Raw genomic sequence first — 16,696 nt, 5'->3', positions numbered from 1 at the left:
TTGGTAATGTGAATATATATCTGCTGTGAGATCAAAAACATTTATAAAGTCTCAATGTAGAAAGGAAAGTTTAGAATATTGGGGAAGTTCTCTAATTTGCTCATGAGATATAATATGAAAGAGTTGTATATAATTTTATTTCAAAGAGTTGATTGTGATTTTAGTTCACAAAGCACTATGTGTTAGCAGTTCACTTTAACCTAGTGTCGTAAATTTGGGGATAAATTAGCAGTTATCGCCATACCATATAAATCCTGTGTATGTCCTGTTCTTTGGTGGTTGTCCTGTGTTGTCTTTGAGCTAGAAGTGCTGTTTAGCATTCTGTTTCAGTAACGTTATTGTTCCATGTGCCATCTTGCTACACATCCAAAATAAGAAGCATTCTCTTAAAAATAAAAAGTGCTTGTTTAACAATTATGATTTGCAGAAATCAAAGGACCAGGTAGGTATTGGAAATGACTGCATTTTATGAAACTAAACACAAATAGGGACCACAGCACTGTGTGTCTCATCTGTGTTAAAATGGGAAAGATCCAGTTGGCTCTGCTCTTCATGCATTTCTCAGTGGTGTGGAGTAAGATTTGTTGTGTCCACTCACAACAAGGGGCTCCTTAAAAAAAAAAAAAAAAAAAAAAAAAAAAAAAAAAAACAATAATAACAACAACAACAAATAAGTGGATGATCCGTGCATGTTTGATTAGAAATCTATCCATTGTTGTGGTTCCTCTGATGAACTATCTGCTAAAATTTAACTGTAATGGATTGTGGACACACACACACCCCATTTTGGACATACAAAGGCATTATTTTTTAAAAAGGCAAAAAAGAACCTTGTAGCCATCCGTCTGACTCCCCCTTCGTTTCAGAGGGCACATCTGCTGGATAACACGGAGAGGCTGGAAAGGTCATCGCGGAGACTACAGGCTGGGTACCAGATAGCAGTGGAGACCGGTAAGAATTCTGAAAGTGAGCAAATTGTCTTGCTTATGCACAGCAGTCTTCACAACACATGACATTTCAGCGGAACTTCAAAGGAGCAGCAGAGACAGCAGCCCGAGATGTGGTTTACATATTGGGGAGACAATTGGGAGCTTATTTGCGCTTATCTTTTTTCAAGTTAAAAGGCATGACATCTACTGAAAACCTTCCTGAGGTTTGAAAGTCTACATCTGAAAGCAGACGGGATACTTTGTCTAAATCCTACATTTGTCTTAATGTGCAGTTACACGTTGTCAGTTTACCCACCCGCAATGATAGTGAGTGCACCGTGCAGCCTGGCTTGTTTGTGACTTCGGTTTTAGTCACATATGTAAAAATTAACATTTTAATCACTCTAAATGATAGGAACTGGGAACAAAGACATAATGATAGTTTGCTTGTTTTACTCTGTGTTAGAAGTGGCTCCTTTAATGACCCTATTTTATAAAAGCCACAAACAGAACCTCTAACAAGGTATGAAAATATCTATAAAACAACAAAGCCTATATTCACGATTATCTTATTACCATTGGTTTATACTATTCAAACTTTTGGTTTGAATTGACAATAGCCGTATTTCAAAGAAGACCATCCTAATTTTTCTAAGACTAGTCTAGTCAAAATAGACAGGTCTTTTTTTGTGTGAACATTGCATGCAGTGAGTATTTTTAAACAGCAAGTTATCATTAATACCTTGATATTTACTAGTTTCTTATTATTTTGGCTATCCTTTTTGTTTCTAAGCTATAAATTATAAATAATGTATTTTAATAGTTTGAAGTGTTCTTGCATACCATATAAACAACAAAAATATGTGATTAACAATTTTCCTGAAAAAAATTAGTTTGCTTTTACCACAGCATCACTTTTTTGAAGAGTGGGTATAATGAAAGTGTTCCTAAGTACTCTCTTTTATGAATGGCCAGTGTGCTTGCCCTGGCTTTGTGGCTATGCTGGATTGGTTGGTTTATGTGCTGCACTCTAAAGAGCCCAATAAGGAGATTGTACATTTATTGGTGATGAGGAAGCTGAAGAAGACCATCAACCTCCCAACTTTTAACAGTATGGGCTGCTGCTTTCCTCTGGTTATTGTCAGGCTGACTCTCTGCCCTGATGGGGCTCCTTTAGTCTTGCTCAACCAAGAGCAGACTCTTGGGGAGGATATGCCGAGTAGAAGGAGCTACATTCTAATCCTCACTCCTATTTCTGTGACTCTGAATGAATTATCTCACCTCCCCCGAAGCCTGTTCATTCTTCAATAAAATAGAAGTAAATTACACATCTGAAAATTCTTAACATAATAACATACATTACATTAAGGTATTTTATGTGCTGTAAAATACATATATAAATGTACATATTATTATGTGGCCATTTAGTGATACATAATATTGGAAAATATTTTTATTGTATTTGAACATTTGCATATTTTAAAGGAATAGAAAAGGGTGTACAATTCTTGGGAACTGTGGCACTGTCTCTATTGAACTTTATACTCATTAAAGAAGGACTTCCTTGCCAAGCAACCATTGATGAGCCTCCATGGGCTTGGCTTGGGCTTAAGCATAGAGATTGTCTTGCTGTGTCAGTGATCTCAGTCTTGGATGATGGGGCCCTAGGTGGGTATCTCAGCCTCTCACTTCACTATCCATGTAGTTCTTTTCCAAAACTGGAAGATCATCAAAGAAGATGGCCTATAGAAGACCATGTTTTGATCATGATTGTAAGGTAGTGTGGGAGTTGATAATTATTTCTTTTGATGTACAAAATGTATATATTGACAACACAATGGTAGTCTATCAAATTATGTGTATATCTCACATAAAGCTTGGGAACTTAAGGCAGACTACAGAATTAGGTCTGGGCAGAGGAATACAAATGAGAATTGGGGCAGATGCACTCCAGACTGTGCTTGGTCAAGTATCAACTTGCTAATTCATTTACTTGGATACGGTTGAAAGTGGGTGGGAAAGGAGAAGTGACTTCCGGTTTCTACAGGGCACTGTGGCAGGTACCGTGTCACTCGTGTTTCCTGAGTTTCCATCAGCCCTCACTGCAGTCAGGTCAGCAGTCCCCATCAGCCCTCACTGCAGTCAGGTCAGCAGTCCCCGTCAGCCCTCACTGTAGTCAGGTCAACCGCTCTGTGTCTTGAACATATGTAAATTTTTAATACTCATCATTTCATTATAGGCAGTAGAAGAAGAACATTTGAAAAGGAATAGAACATTTTTTCAGAGAGGGTCTCGTATAGCCTAGACTGGCCTAAAACTCACTCTATATCTCAGAATAGCCTTGAACTTCTTCCTGCCTCCCCTTCTCAAGGGCTAGGGTTATAGATGTGTCTCACCAAACCTGGTTTATCTGGTACTTGAGATTGAGTTCAAAGCTTGTGCATACTAGACAAGCACTCTTATCAACTCAGGTCATCCCTTGTCCTCTGCCCCAAATTTGAAAAATAATTTTGAAGATAACATCCAGGCTCTCATGCATGGTAGGCAAATACTCTACCCCTGAGCTACATCCCTTCCTCCCAGAGGAAAAACTTAGCACTGGGTTTCAAAATGATGAGATGTAGGAAGGAAAAGACGTGGACACAGAGGAGCTGAGTGACTGTTAAAGCAACCCCTGGGAGGGTGTGCTTTCCACGAACTGCGTTAGCCTGGACTTAGCTCCATACCGGAGGGCTTTAAAGAATGAGAACATACATAGAATATAATGGCTTCCCATAAAGCATATTTTATCAATTTAAGAATGACATTTTGTCAAAAATTATAGTTTTTTATTGAGGTCAAACAAACAAGGACAGTTTAATGATGTGGTAAGAGTAGTAGGTAGAAGTTTGATGAATTTCTTTACTTGAAAAATACAAAATGTGGGGGCTGGAGAGATGGCTCAGAGGTTAAGAGCACTGGCTGCTCTTCCAGAGGTCCTGAGTTCAATTCCCAGCAACTGCATGGTGGCTCACAACTATCTATAATGAGATCAGGTACCCTCTTCTGGCCTGTAGGCATACATAGAGGCAGAACTCTGTATAAATAATAAATAAATATTAAAAAAAGAAAAGTACAAAATGTGGCAACCTTATGTGAGGCTTTCTGAAATATTTTTCATTGTTTTTATTTTATGTCTTTGACGTTTTCCCTGCATATATGTCTGTGTACTGAGTGCATGCTGGTGCCTCTGGAAGCCAGGAGAGGGCACTGAATTCCCTGGGCCCAGAGTTACAGATGGTTGTAAGCTACCATGTGGGTGGTAGGAAATGAATCCAGGTCCTCTGGAAGAGCAGCCAGTGCTCGTAACTGCAGAGCTATTGCTCCAGCCCTCTCTGAAATACTTTCCAAATTTTACTTGAACACAATAATCTAGGAACAATAGTTCTGAATGTATTGAATGAAGTGGGAGAAGCTCACCTTCATTGAAGCCTTCATTGATCAGCTCTGTAGCCCTGAGAACCAGGTACCCTGGTTATCTCTGTGTATGCTCATACTTGCCAGATGGACACTTGACATTAGACTCTTCCTGTTGCATAAGATGTTAAGAGGTAAAATAAGATACTGTCCATATAAGTGCACAGAAGCAAGGAAGCTCCAAAATTTTATCATTTAATGGATAGCCATCAGTTTAAAAAAAAAAAAAAGTTAACTTTCAAGATAATTGGCAAAAGTTTTAACAAATTTGTAACTTTTATGTTCATTAACTTGGTGATAATTGACAAGATCCTAAAAAGAATAATATCTAGGATAAGATGGGTTAGATAAGGGTGTATTACCTAATCACGCTTCCTAACAAATTATGAAATTCACCTTTGGAAATTCTTGCATCCTATTGACATTTTTAAGTTATCTCATGAAATGGGCAGTTATTGTCTCTTCTAGAGCAGTCACTGAGCAGAGAGCATATGCTCATACTGTGAGATTATTTTAAGCATCATTTACACCCTGATATGCAATGTGTTTAATACCCATTAAGCTGCTTCCCTGGATCCCTTGCCTGGATAAAGTGCTTGTCTTGCAAGCGAAGGACCTAAGTTCAAAACCCTTAATCTGTGTTAAAGAAAAAACAAAGCAAAAGCAGGCATGGTGGCACATACTTTTAATCCCAGTATTGGAGTGGTGCAGACAGGGGGCTTGCTGGTTTGACATCAAGGAAGATGATTAGCAGTCACATTCATAAACTTCTTTGGAAGCAGTCATCTGGACTAGATAGTGTTGTGGTTGCATGAAGCATTGGGTTGATCTAGTTTGGTGTGACTTCTGAGTTCTCATCCAGAATCTTTGAAGAGGAAAATGACTCTTCCTTTCTCCAGTTACTGACAGGTATGATTTCTAGCTGTGGTGGTATCCATTTTGTTGATGGTCAGGATTTAAATGCTGGGTCATCTGCCCTTTACTTTGACGTTGTAATTCTTTTTTCCCCTCTCTCAAATAAATATTCCACTATCACAATCAGCACAAAACTATCAGAAACTATGATCCTTAAAAGAAAGAGCTGAAAGGAAGCTATGGGAGGACAGAATGCAGGCCTCAAGTGTAAATAGCTCTCTTAAGAACCAATGACTGTCCCATCCTGAGTTCTGTATGGGTGTAGGACACCTTCAGAGCATCCTGGAGCTGTAGGTTTTGGGTGTTCAATGGCTTACGTCTTAGATCATGATGTAATCTGTTTGCTGACCTTGCTTTCATCCCCTCTTGTGTCCCCAAGCCCTGTGTGCTGACACTCTTCTCTGTAGTTCCCAGACTGCCTAGGCTGGGTCTCTCATCTGCTCTCTCTCTCTCTCTTCACTTGATGGTAGCCCAGAGGCTGAGAAGCTGTTTTCAGTGTTTTTGATCTTTTCTATTCTGACAGGTGTAAGATGGTATCTCAGAGTCATTTTGATTTTCATTTCCCTGATGACTAAGGATGTTGAGCAATTCCTTAAATGTCTTTTGGCCATTTGAGCTTCTTCTGTTGAGAATTCTCTGTTTAGCTCTATAGCCCATTTTTTAATTGGACTGTTGGGTGTTTTGATGTCTAATTTCTTGAGTTCTTTATGTGTTCTGGATATCAGCCCTCTGTCAGATGTGGGGTTGGTGAAGATCTTTTCCCATTCTGTAGACTGTCATTTTGTCTTGTTGATCGTGTCCTTTGCCCTACAAAAGCTTCTCAGTTTCAAGAGGTCCCATTTATTAATTGTTTCTCTCAGTGTCTGTGCTACTGGTGTTACATTTAGGAAATGATCTCTGGTGCCAATGCATTCAAGACTACTTCCTACTTTCTCTTCTATCAGGTTCAGAGTAACTGGATTTATATTGAGGTCTTTGATCCACTTGGACTTAAGTTTTGTCCAGCTGGATCAGGAGCAGAGTTGGAGAATGGGGAGGGGTCATTATGAATGAAGACCCCAGAGGAATAGGAAGAAGCAGAGTGCTAGAGAGGGCCCCAGAAATCCACAAAGATACCTCCACTATAGACTACTGGCAATGGTCGAGAGAGTGCCTGAGCTGACCTGCTCTGGTGATGGGATGGCCGAACACCCTGGCTGTCATGATAGAACTCTCATCCAGTGTCTGATGGAAGCGGATGCAGAGATCCACCGCCGAGCCCCAGGTGGAGCTCTGGGAGTCCAATCAGCAAGAGAGAGGAGGGATTGTATGAGTGAGAGATATTGAGACCATGATTGGAAAAAGCACAGGGACAGATAGCCAAACTAGTGGAAACACATGAACTGTGAACCAATAGCTGAGGAGCCTCCATGGAACTGGACCAGGCCCTCTGGATAAGTGGAACAGTTGATTAACTTGAACTGTTTGGAAGGCCCCCAGGCAGTCTAGCCGGGACCTGTCCTTGGTTCATGGGCTGGCTTTTTGGAGCCTGGGGCCTATGCTGGGACACTTTGCTCAGCCTTGGTGTAGGGAGGAGAGGACTGGACCTGCCTCAGCTGAGTCTACCAGGCTGGTCTGACTCCCCAGGGAGGCCTTGCCTTGGAGGAGGTGGGAATAGAGGGTGAATTGGGGGGGGGGGGTGTTAGGGGGGAAGAAAGGAAGACAGGGGAATCCGTGGCTGATATGTGAAATTAAGTTAATTATAAAATAAAAATATTAAATAAATAAAAAAGAAATGACTTTTACTTATACCTTAGCCTTTTTAATTTTACTTTATTTTTTTAATATCTTGGCTCTTACATGTCCCTGAAATGACACATATTAAAGTCCTGATCACCAGTCTATAATGCTACTAGGAGGGAATGTAACCTTTAGAGCAGTGGTTCTCAACCTGTGGGTCACAACCCCTTTGTAGGTCAAATGACCCTTTCATGGGGTGCACCTAAGACCATTGGAAACCATAGTTATTAACTTAGAATTCGTAACAGTAGAAAAATTTAGTCGTGAAGTAGCAACAAAAATAATTTAAGGTTGGGGGTCACCACAACATGAGGAATGGTATTAAAGGGTCGAAGCATTAGAAAGCTTGAGAACTACTTCTTAGGAGTAGAATCAAGTTAAAGAGGGGTTTCTGGGGGTGTGTCTTGTGGGGTGGTTTTGAGATGGTAGTCCCTGTCTCTCGTGCCCTACATCATGGGTGCACAGTTCTTTGGCTGCACCCCTGCCATGATACCCTTCCCAGCCACAGGCAGCTGTGGACGAAGCTCTGGGCCAGGATTAGCCTTGTCTCCTCAGAAGCCGACTCTCATGGGCGTTTTGCAGCGGTGACAACACACCAATATAATTTCCTTCATACCATCTGAACGCCGTAGCTGAGGAGCTGATGGCGTCTCCCTAAGACTTCTGTGGGGTTCTTAGAGAAGACGGAAGGGCCTGAGACAGTACTGCAACCCACCTGCCTCCTTGGATTTGAACTTGCGTCCTTGTGACTACTCTGACTGACACACTGCAAGGCCATTAGCAGTTATAGCCAGTGTAAGAAGTGTTGATTGAGACAGAACGTTTACCATACTTAAAGCGGCTTTCTCTGTCATTTAACCTCCATATTTACTAACATTTCCCCTACCTCTTCATATATTTTCATTCTTTTCTTTTCCCATCTCATTCTCCCCTTTAAGAAATATTTTGAGTTGTTTACTGGTGTGTTTATTTATAATGTAATGGTTTCACTCAAAAATATAAATCTTCACATGTGGGCCAATGAGTTGTTTCAGTGGATAAGGCCACCTGTCACCACATTGGGATCTGAGTTACATCCCAGAACCCATATGGTAGAGGTAAGAACTGACTCCCACAAATTGTCTTCTGTCCCCAGTATGCTTGTTATTGCATGTATGCTCCCCAAATAAGTAAATGTAAAGAAAATGTTTAGTAAATCATCAAATATATTCATTTATTATCCATAGAAAAGACTAGTTGGTAAAATAAAGCATAATGATAGAAAACAATTTATAAAACCATTTTAAGTTAGCTAATAGCAAAGCCAATACCTCCTGCAGGAAGTTCAGAATGTCAACCCCCCCCCCCAATCATATACTGATAATGCGCTTGATAAGACCTTGGAATTTAGAGGCAGAGGGATGCCATCTGTGGCCCTGTCCTCAGAACTGCTGTCAGTTGGTAGAGGGGTGATCTCTAATTCTCTAATGTCGGTAAGAGTGTAAGGTGGTGTGAAAAGGCGAATGTTGTATTTCTCATATGTCAAACTTTCATCAAGACTTACAGGGACACAAGACATGTCCAGCATTACAGTCCTAGCTTGTCTGAATAGAGGGTATTATGTCCATAAACACTGGTTCCATTTATTGGTCTTGGTCACTTGATTTGAGCACAGGTTGTAAATCAGAGAGCTGTCTGTCATGTCCAAATTATTGCAGAAATAACACATTACTACTTAATATTGTTCTGTAAGGTGAGAACAGAGAATGGGATTCTACGGCTAGGTTGTTATTAGCCATTTGTTTTATCAAACTATGCATATTTTAGAGAAAATCATTTTCTATAGAAAGGAAACTAAACCTTTGATGCAGAAAGTTATCTGTAGAGAAAGTCTTCTTTTCATTCTTGTGGATGGTGGAGTGTTTTCAGATCCCTAAGTCATTACTGTGGATGGTGGAGTGTTTCAGATCCCTAAGTCATTACTGTGGATGGTGGAGTGTTTTCAGATCCCTAAGTCATTACTGTGGATGGTGGAGTGTTTTCAGATCCCTAAGTCATTACTGTGGATGGTGGAGTGTTTTCAGATCCCTAAGTCATTACTGTGGATGGTGGAGTGTTTCAGATCCCTAAGTCATTACTGTGGATGGTGGAGTGTTTTAGATCCCTAAGTCATTACTGTGAATGGTGGAGTGTTTTAGATCCCTAAGTCATTACTGTGAATGGTGGAGTGTTTTAGATCCCTAAGTCATTACTGTGGATGGTGGAGTGTTTCAGAACCCTAAGTCATCACGGTGGAGGGTGGAGTGTTTCAGATCCCTAAGTCATCACTGTGGATGGTGGAGTGTTTCAGATCCCTAAGTCATCACTGTGGATGGTGGAGTGTTTCAGAACCCTGTTATTACTGTGGATGGTGGAGTGTTTCAGAACCCTAAGAACATTTCTGCTGAAAGAGTTTTTTCTTCCTTGATGCTGAGAAGCATATTGCTTGTTGCCATATTAAATTTTTAAAAGTCTACCCAATTGTAAAACCAAACAACCAAAAACATCATTTTTAAATTTGTATTAATCAAGGACTTTATAATTACCAGCTGTTGACATCTTCCAACTCCAAGAACTGGGACCAGCACAGGGGGCACAGAGGAGGTTGTCACTTGGAGCGATGCCCTGAGGATTGTTAAGCTGGACGTAAATTTATTTTGCAAGATTTTCTGGAATATTGGAGAGCTCCATACTGGTAGAAAACAGATGTCATTTGAACCCTATTTAGAGACCCTTCTCCTTAGGTGGTCCAAGCAAATTCATCGCACTTAATTTGTAATCCATTCAAAAGCATTCTACTCATTTTTAAAGGTACCCTATCTCATAATGCGTCTCACTTTTCCAGTTGGTTTGTAAGATACACATGAAGCCATCCTTATTCCATGAGTCTCTGTGACGTGAGAAAAGCCAAAGCAGATGATGACAGTGCCAATTTGCTTTCAGATAGAATGCAAAGGGCTATTAAGCTTATGACCTTGTTGTGCAGTTCTTATATAAGTTTCCTTAGGATTTCTTTTCTAATCAGGTTTATATTTTCTTTGAGTCTGACATCTAGGACCCAGAAGTTTTCTTTTCAGCCGTGTTTATGTATTTAACAGAGTTTTCTGAGGTGGATACTTCAGAGTTTTCACAGCATGCGTTGGCATTGGTCTAAGACTTTGTGTATGACTTACATGGAGTGAGAAACTTGATGGGCATGAGCTTTCAAAACAGCTTTTTGTGTGTGTGCTCCACATTTGAAGTTTTCATCTGTATTTCCTGTTGGGCTACGGTGTTTTCCAACGTTGCCACAAGAGAACAGAGTTAACATTAAAAATTTTTTTTTATTGAAGGATACATCTTTCCAGGTACAGTCCTCATCCCAGGCTGTCGAGGGCTGCAGTCGAGGGCTGCAGTCGTGTGCGGTACTGGGCTGCCACTGGGTGTCTAAGAATCAATTCTAAGTCACAGTTAACTAAATGCCTGTTTAGTTAAAGAAAGGAAGACGCTACCCTACAGCCAGACGAGGAGAAAGCCGCTAGAAACTGCTCATTGTTGCTGGGTAACCCTGCCATCTCCCTCCACACTCCCAGATCTTTACGTTCACCCTCCAGTGTCCTAGCCTGTGGTAGAAGCTTCCATATCTGCATTCAGGAAACATCTTCACAGTGCAGCTGATCTTCCTTATTTCCATTTTCAAAGTTACTTACTGGCAACACACATACAGCACTTACGCTTAAACAGACCACAGTAGGACACTTACTTAGCAGTTTGGGGCCCCTAAGAAATTTTAATGGAGTGGGTTAGATACCCACTGGGTTATGGTTCATCTCTAATATAGCAAGAAAAATGCTGATTAAGTTAATGCTATTAGCCATATTTGTACTTGGAAGTGAAACAGAGGAGAAACTTTCCCTGCTGTCAAGGGAAAGGTGACTTGTCTTCCAGGAAGGTGCAGGCCCTGGCTCTGTCCTGGGGCTTGAGGATCAAACGCCTGTTAGTAAACTCATGAAGTACCTGTTGGGACGCAATAGCAGCAAACCCTGTTCAGCAGGCTTTACTCCTGTTACTTCATGATACCAGTCAACAGATTAACTTGCCTGGAGTGGAAATTGTTCGATTAGGTTGAGTAGACTGGTTCCTAACTACTTCCCCAACAGCTATTCCCTTTGCCAACTGGAAGGGATATTAAGTTTTAACTGGACTTTGTGAGGAAATGGTGTTTTGTTCCTCTCTCCTACGTGCCTGTCTTTGTTTCTTTTCTTTTTCTTTTTCTTTTTTTCTTTTTTCTTTTTTTGTTTTTTTTTTTTTTTTTTTTTTTTTTTTTGTTTTTTTGAGACAGGGTTTCTCTGTGTAGCTTTGGAGTGTTTCCTGGAAATCACTCTGTAGCCCAGGCTGGCCTCGAACTCACAGAGATCCTCCAGCCTCTGCCTCCCGAGTGCTGGAATTAGAGGCGTGCGCCACCACCACCCCACCAGCCTGTCTTTGAATGATCTGTAATGTTTAGTGTTCTGTGCAGACCTGTAATTAAAACAAACAAGTTCCCCTCCCCTCAAAAAAACAAAACAAAAACAACCAAACAAACAACCCATCTGTCCTGTGAATGTGTCCACAGTATAGAGGACACACCAGTAACAACCCATCTGTCCTGAGAGGTCTGCACAGTATAAAGAACACACCAGTAACAACCCATCTGTCCTGAGAGGTCTGCACAGTGTAAAGAACACACCAGTAACAACCCACCCATCCTGAGAGGTCTCCACAGTATAGAGGACACACCAGTAACAACCCATCTGTCCTGAGAGGTCTGCACAGTGTAAAGAACACACCAGTGTAGCAGAATCTTAAAAGGTCTTATTAATAAAACAAACCCAGAGTCAAGTATTGGGGTGAACACTGGAAGATCAGAGAGACAGAACAAGCCACAGCTAACCTCACCTGGCCAACTTCTCAGCTGATCTTGTTTCCTCAGACTGGAAGCTTCTGTGTCCTCATATCCGAATGGCTCTCAGCTGAACTGTGCTGCTCAAAACCTAAAAGCTTAACCACCCAAATGCTTAACCAGGCCAAATGCTTCTAGTTCCTGGTCCTCACACCTTATATATCTTTCTGCCTTCTACCATCACTCCCTAGGATTAAAGGCTCACTCCCTGGGATTAAAGACATGTGTCACCATGATTGGGTATATCCTTGAACAGATGGATTTCTGCCTCTGGAATGCTAGGATTAAAGGTGTGTGCTACCACTGCCTATCCTAAATATCTAGTGGCTTTTCTGTTCTCTGACTGCAGATAAGTTTATTAGGGTACACAATATTTTGGGGAGCACAATACCACCACACACCAGTAACAACCCATCTGTCCTGAGAAGTCTGTACAGGTATAGAGGACACACCAGTAACAACCCATCCATTCTGAGAGGTCTGAACGATGTAGTAGGTAGCTGTTCCAGCTTTGATCTTCAAGCACTGCCCCTACTGAGGCAGCCTGTAAGTGCCATGCCTGCCTATGACCTGCCCCTGGGGCGTGGCTGAGGCGGGATCCCTTAAGACCTGAGATCTACACAGGCTGGCCCTCTTGGCTCTTCGTGATCCTGGATGCTGTACTGCAGACCAAGTTAGGGTTCTCCAGAGAACCACTCTGGACTGCACATCACCTCTCCCAGATCCTGTATCTAGCCCCTTTACTGGTTGTAAGTTACCCCAAATAAAACTCCTTTTAATTACCAGTTAAACTACGTGGCGTTGCCTGGTTAAATCCCCACTTTATCTGGTGCCCAATGTGGGGCACAAACCCATAACCCTGAGATTAAGAGTCTCATGCTCTACCGACTGATAATTTGTATATTGATACAAATACAGAACCATATTTGTTGTAATGTACATATATTTCTACTCTTGAAATGTTTGTATATTGATACAAATGTAAAATTATATTTGTCATACTGTATGTATGTTCTACCTCTGTGTAGCTAGAGTTTTCCTGCCTGGCCCACAGTCAGGGCAAATCTCTCTCACCTGCCAGTCCCACAGCCACTCAGACCCGACCAACTAAACACAGAGACTAATATTGGTTACAAACTGTATGGCCGTGGCAGGCTTCTTGCTAACTGTTCTTATAGCTTAAATTAACCCATTTCTATTAATCTATATCTTGCCACGTGGGTCATGGCTTACCGGCATCTTCACATGCTGTTTGTCATCGTGGCGGCTGGCAGTGTCTCTCTGACTCAGCCTTCTACTTCCCAGCTTTATTCTCCTCCTTGTCCTGTCTATACTTCCTGCCTAGCCACTGGCCAATCAGTGATTTAGTTATTGACCAATCAGCAACACACTTGACATACAGACCATCCCACAGCACTTCCCCTTTTTTTTTTTTTTTTTTTTTCAAAAAGGAAGGTTTTAACCTTAACAAAGTAAAATTACATATAATTTGGGAATTTGGGCCGTAGCTTCTCTTACTACTTCCTGCTGGAGGGGGGCGCTGTATCTTATGGGGACACAAAGAAAATTTTAGGATTATGGAATAGTCCATGAGGCTGTATTGTCTGAGCCAGTTGCCTTCAAACCATTCTGGATGTTGGATCATCTGGGCCATGGTGTCATCAGAGACCTTTCAGGAGTTCTTGGCTAGTCAAACCTGATGTATCTTAATCTGGAACAAGTCCATAGCCTCTGGCTTTCTGTGGGAACAAAATCAGAGTCTCCTTTCCAAAGCAACACATCCTTACATCCAAATTTTGAAATCAAGGTACCTTTAAAATATACATTTTGGCATAACTCAACAGCTTTTACAATCAAATGTTTTTCTGCAGTTAAAAATCCCAAAGACAACACAATCCAGATTCTCTGTGTAATATTCATCTTTATGAGGCTTATTTTTGTATTAATTTTACTATCTCTTTAAAGACTTTTTTTTAAACTATGTATTTGTTTATATAACTGTATATATCACCTTTTTTGTCTCCTTCAAGCCTACGTATATTTTACATACATTGTAAACTATTACATCTGAATCTGTCTTATTGTGAATCTATTGTTTTAAACTACAGCAGCTGTGGCTGCTGGCTCTGCCCACCTCAGCTTCCCAACATGGCGGTGGTACGTTTACCGCCAGCTCTGGGAGCTATAGTGGGTCTATGCTTTTATCCAAGCAGCGTGTAGCCCAGAAACCTCTTTTTGTTTTGTATTAGCAAAGGCTAAATCCACTGTGCAGCTTAATGTGCCACTTGCAGAGGCCTCATTCCCACCATACAGCAGGTTGAACGCAAATGTTAGGAACCCACAAGTAGCTCAAACTGGCAGCTGCCGCTCATTTGAGAGAGACAATTAGAAAGCTGTTTTTAGCTCCATTTTAGAATCTTTTTTCTCAGTTTTTAGGTGGAAACTCTTGCCCCACATTGGGCGCCACCTCTGTTTAGGATATTTGGTATATTGATACAAATTTAAGATTACTGTCATATTACATATTGTACTATACATTCCTACCTCTGCTTTAGCTATTTTGTGTATTGTCACAATTTTGAGGTCATTGTCCTTTTACTGTACATTTGCTTACAGACTGTTTACCCTGTTTACATGAAGCCTTAGTCCTTAGGTTATCTAGGTAGATAAGACTTACAGATTTATAGTCACCTATGCTTGTCATCTCTATAGTTATATTAGTTAGGTCCTCCAGACTTACAGAAACATAAGCCAGATGGATAGGTAATCTTCAAACACTTCATAGACCTAGAGAATATGGCATTTAAATGTTTTGATAACTTGGAATTCTGTTGATGTCAGACACAACTGCTCCTGGTAGCACCGATCTGATCCTGAGACAATGTTGGGCTTCTGAGACATTTCCGTTTGGAAGTTTGTCTTCACCTTGGCACAAAATGGCCTACTGGGCAAAGAACTGCCCTTGCCTTGACTCCTGACAGTAAAATGGTCTGACAGATAATCTAGACCTGTAGCCAATTTGAATGCACCAACAATGCTGAGAAACTTTAGGTGACTGTCCAGGCAGCCAGCTGTCTCTGTCTACTCTAGCAAGACTCCCGAAAGTTGCTTGCATCCTTCTCCCATTTCTCAGGTGTTACTATATTTCTTCTCAGGTCTTTGATGGGATTGAAGACTAGCAGTTATAGTTACAATCTTCTTGTATCTTAGCTAGAACATATTAAGTATTAGATTCAGGTTCTTCAGGATAGGACACCTTTTGGAATGATCTCTGTAATATGCCATTTACCTTTGCTCCAGATTTCTCTGGATTTTAATATGTGTCTCTTATTTGATATTGTTCGTGTTGTTGTAGTTTCCTCTTGTCTAGGTCATTATCCCTTATTCCTCCTGGACAATGTTTGATAATCATTCCTATTCTATATAGTTTTGTATTAGGTTAGAACTTTCTTATTTAGACAAAAGAGGGAGATGTAGTGGGTAGCTGTTCCAGTTTTGATCTTTAAGCACTGCCCTACTGAGACAGCCTGTAAATGCCATGCCTGCTTATGACCTGCCTCTGGGGTGTGGCCGAGATGGGAGCCCTTGAGACCCAAGATCCATATGGGCCAGCCCTCTTGACTCCTCGTGATCCTGGATACTGAATTACAGACCAAGTTAGAATTCTCCAGAGAACCACGCTAGACTGCACCTCACCTCTCCCAGATCCTATAACTGACGCCGAATAAACCCTCCTTTTAACTACCAGCTAAACTATGTGGAGTTGCCTGGTTAAATCCCCACTTTAGCACAGTGTAAAGGACACACCAGTAACAACCCATCCATCCTGAGAGGTCTGCCCAGGTATAGAGGATGCACTGGTAACAACCCATCCATCCTGAGACGTCTGCACTGTATAAAGGACACACTAGTTTTTCTGACTGGTAGTTTGTTAGCAGAAGACTCTTACAAGTCATTCAAATTTTTCATGTGGGCAAGTTAAAGAAACTGACTGGAGTGACTTTGTTAATATAAAAAGGAGACCTTTCTCTAAAAGTTAAGTGTGAAGATGGACCACATGTCTTACTGCTTCACTTGTGTTGCCTGCCAGCTGTGACTTCCCACTACAATGAATCCCTCATCTTTATTGCTGTGTGCACGGTACAGTGTTTCATTTTTCTTCCTACTTGGACTTCCTGTAGAATGCACACCCCATATAGTTCTTTAAATTCATACTGTTGCGAGAACAAGTACGTCTTTCTGTTCTCCCCTTTGTTAACTGTAAACCTTGTGGAGCAGCAGCTCTTTCGTGCCCTCCGCAAGTTGCCAGACTCTGCTCAAATTAAACACCATAAGATTATCAGCAGGTTACAAAGTGCAGTGTATCTCTCTCTCCAAAGTTTTGTATAGCGTTGTCTTGATCTGAAAAATGCTAACAAAATCAGACAAGCTAATCGCCTCACGCCTGCTCTTGTAATTGGGAGTTCCATGTCTTCCACATAAGAAGTGGGGCAAAAAACATGGACTGTTTTCATTCTCCTTTGAGGATTAAAGTTGTGCATGTAGGAAGCATGGGACTCACTTCCATGTGCCAGGTTATAGCACCTGCCTTTCACCTATAGGAGAACAAGGTGGAATATGCACTGAGCTTTGTAGCTACAGACATAGGTTCAGTTGATAGATTTACCACTTAATAGCT

General features: G+C 41.2%; 1 protein-coding gene across 3 annotated transcripts in view; it reads left to right on the top strand.

Annotated features, from left to right (window-relative positions):
* Positions 1–16,696, top strand: part of Vti1a (vesicle transport through interaction with t-SNAREs 1A) — a 328,073-nt gene that overhangs the window by 82,905 nt on the left and 228,472 nt on the right. For all 3 annotated transcript variants that reach the window (XM_059256394.1, XM_059256412.1, XM_059256404.1), the window contains exon 5: positions 867–951. In XM_059256394.1, coding sequence (XP_059112377.1) covers positions 867–951 — 85 coding nt within the window. The remainder of the gene's footprint in view (positions 1–866; positions 952–16,696) is intronic.

The sequence above is a fragment of the Peromyscus eremicus genome, chromosome 1, assembly GCF_949786415.1.
Source record: "Peromyscus eremicus chromosome 1, PerEre_H2_v1, whole genome shotgun sequence".
Classification (NCBI taxonomy): Eukaryota; Metazoa; Chordata; class Mammalia; order Rodentia; family Cricetidae; genus Peromyscus; species Peromyscus eremicus.
Note: the sequence above shows the minus strand (reverse complement) of the source record. Positions and strands in the feature narration are given on the sequence as shown.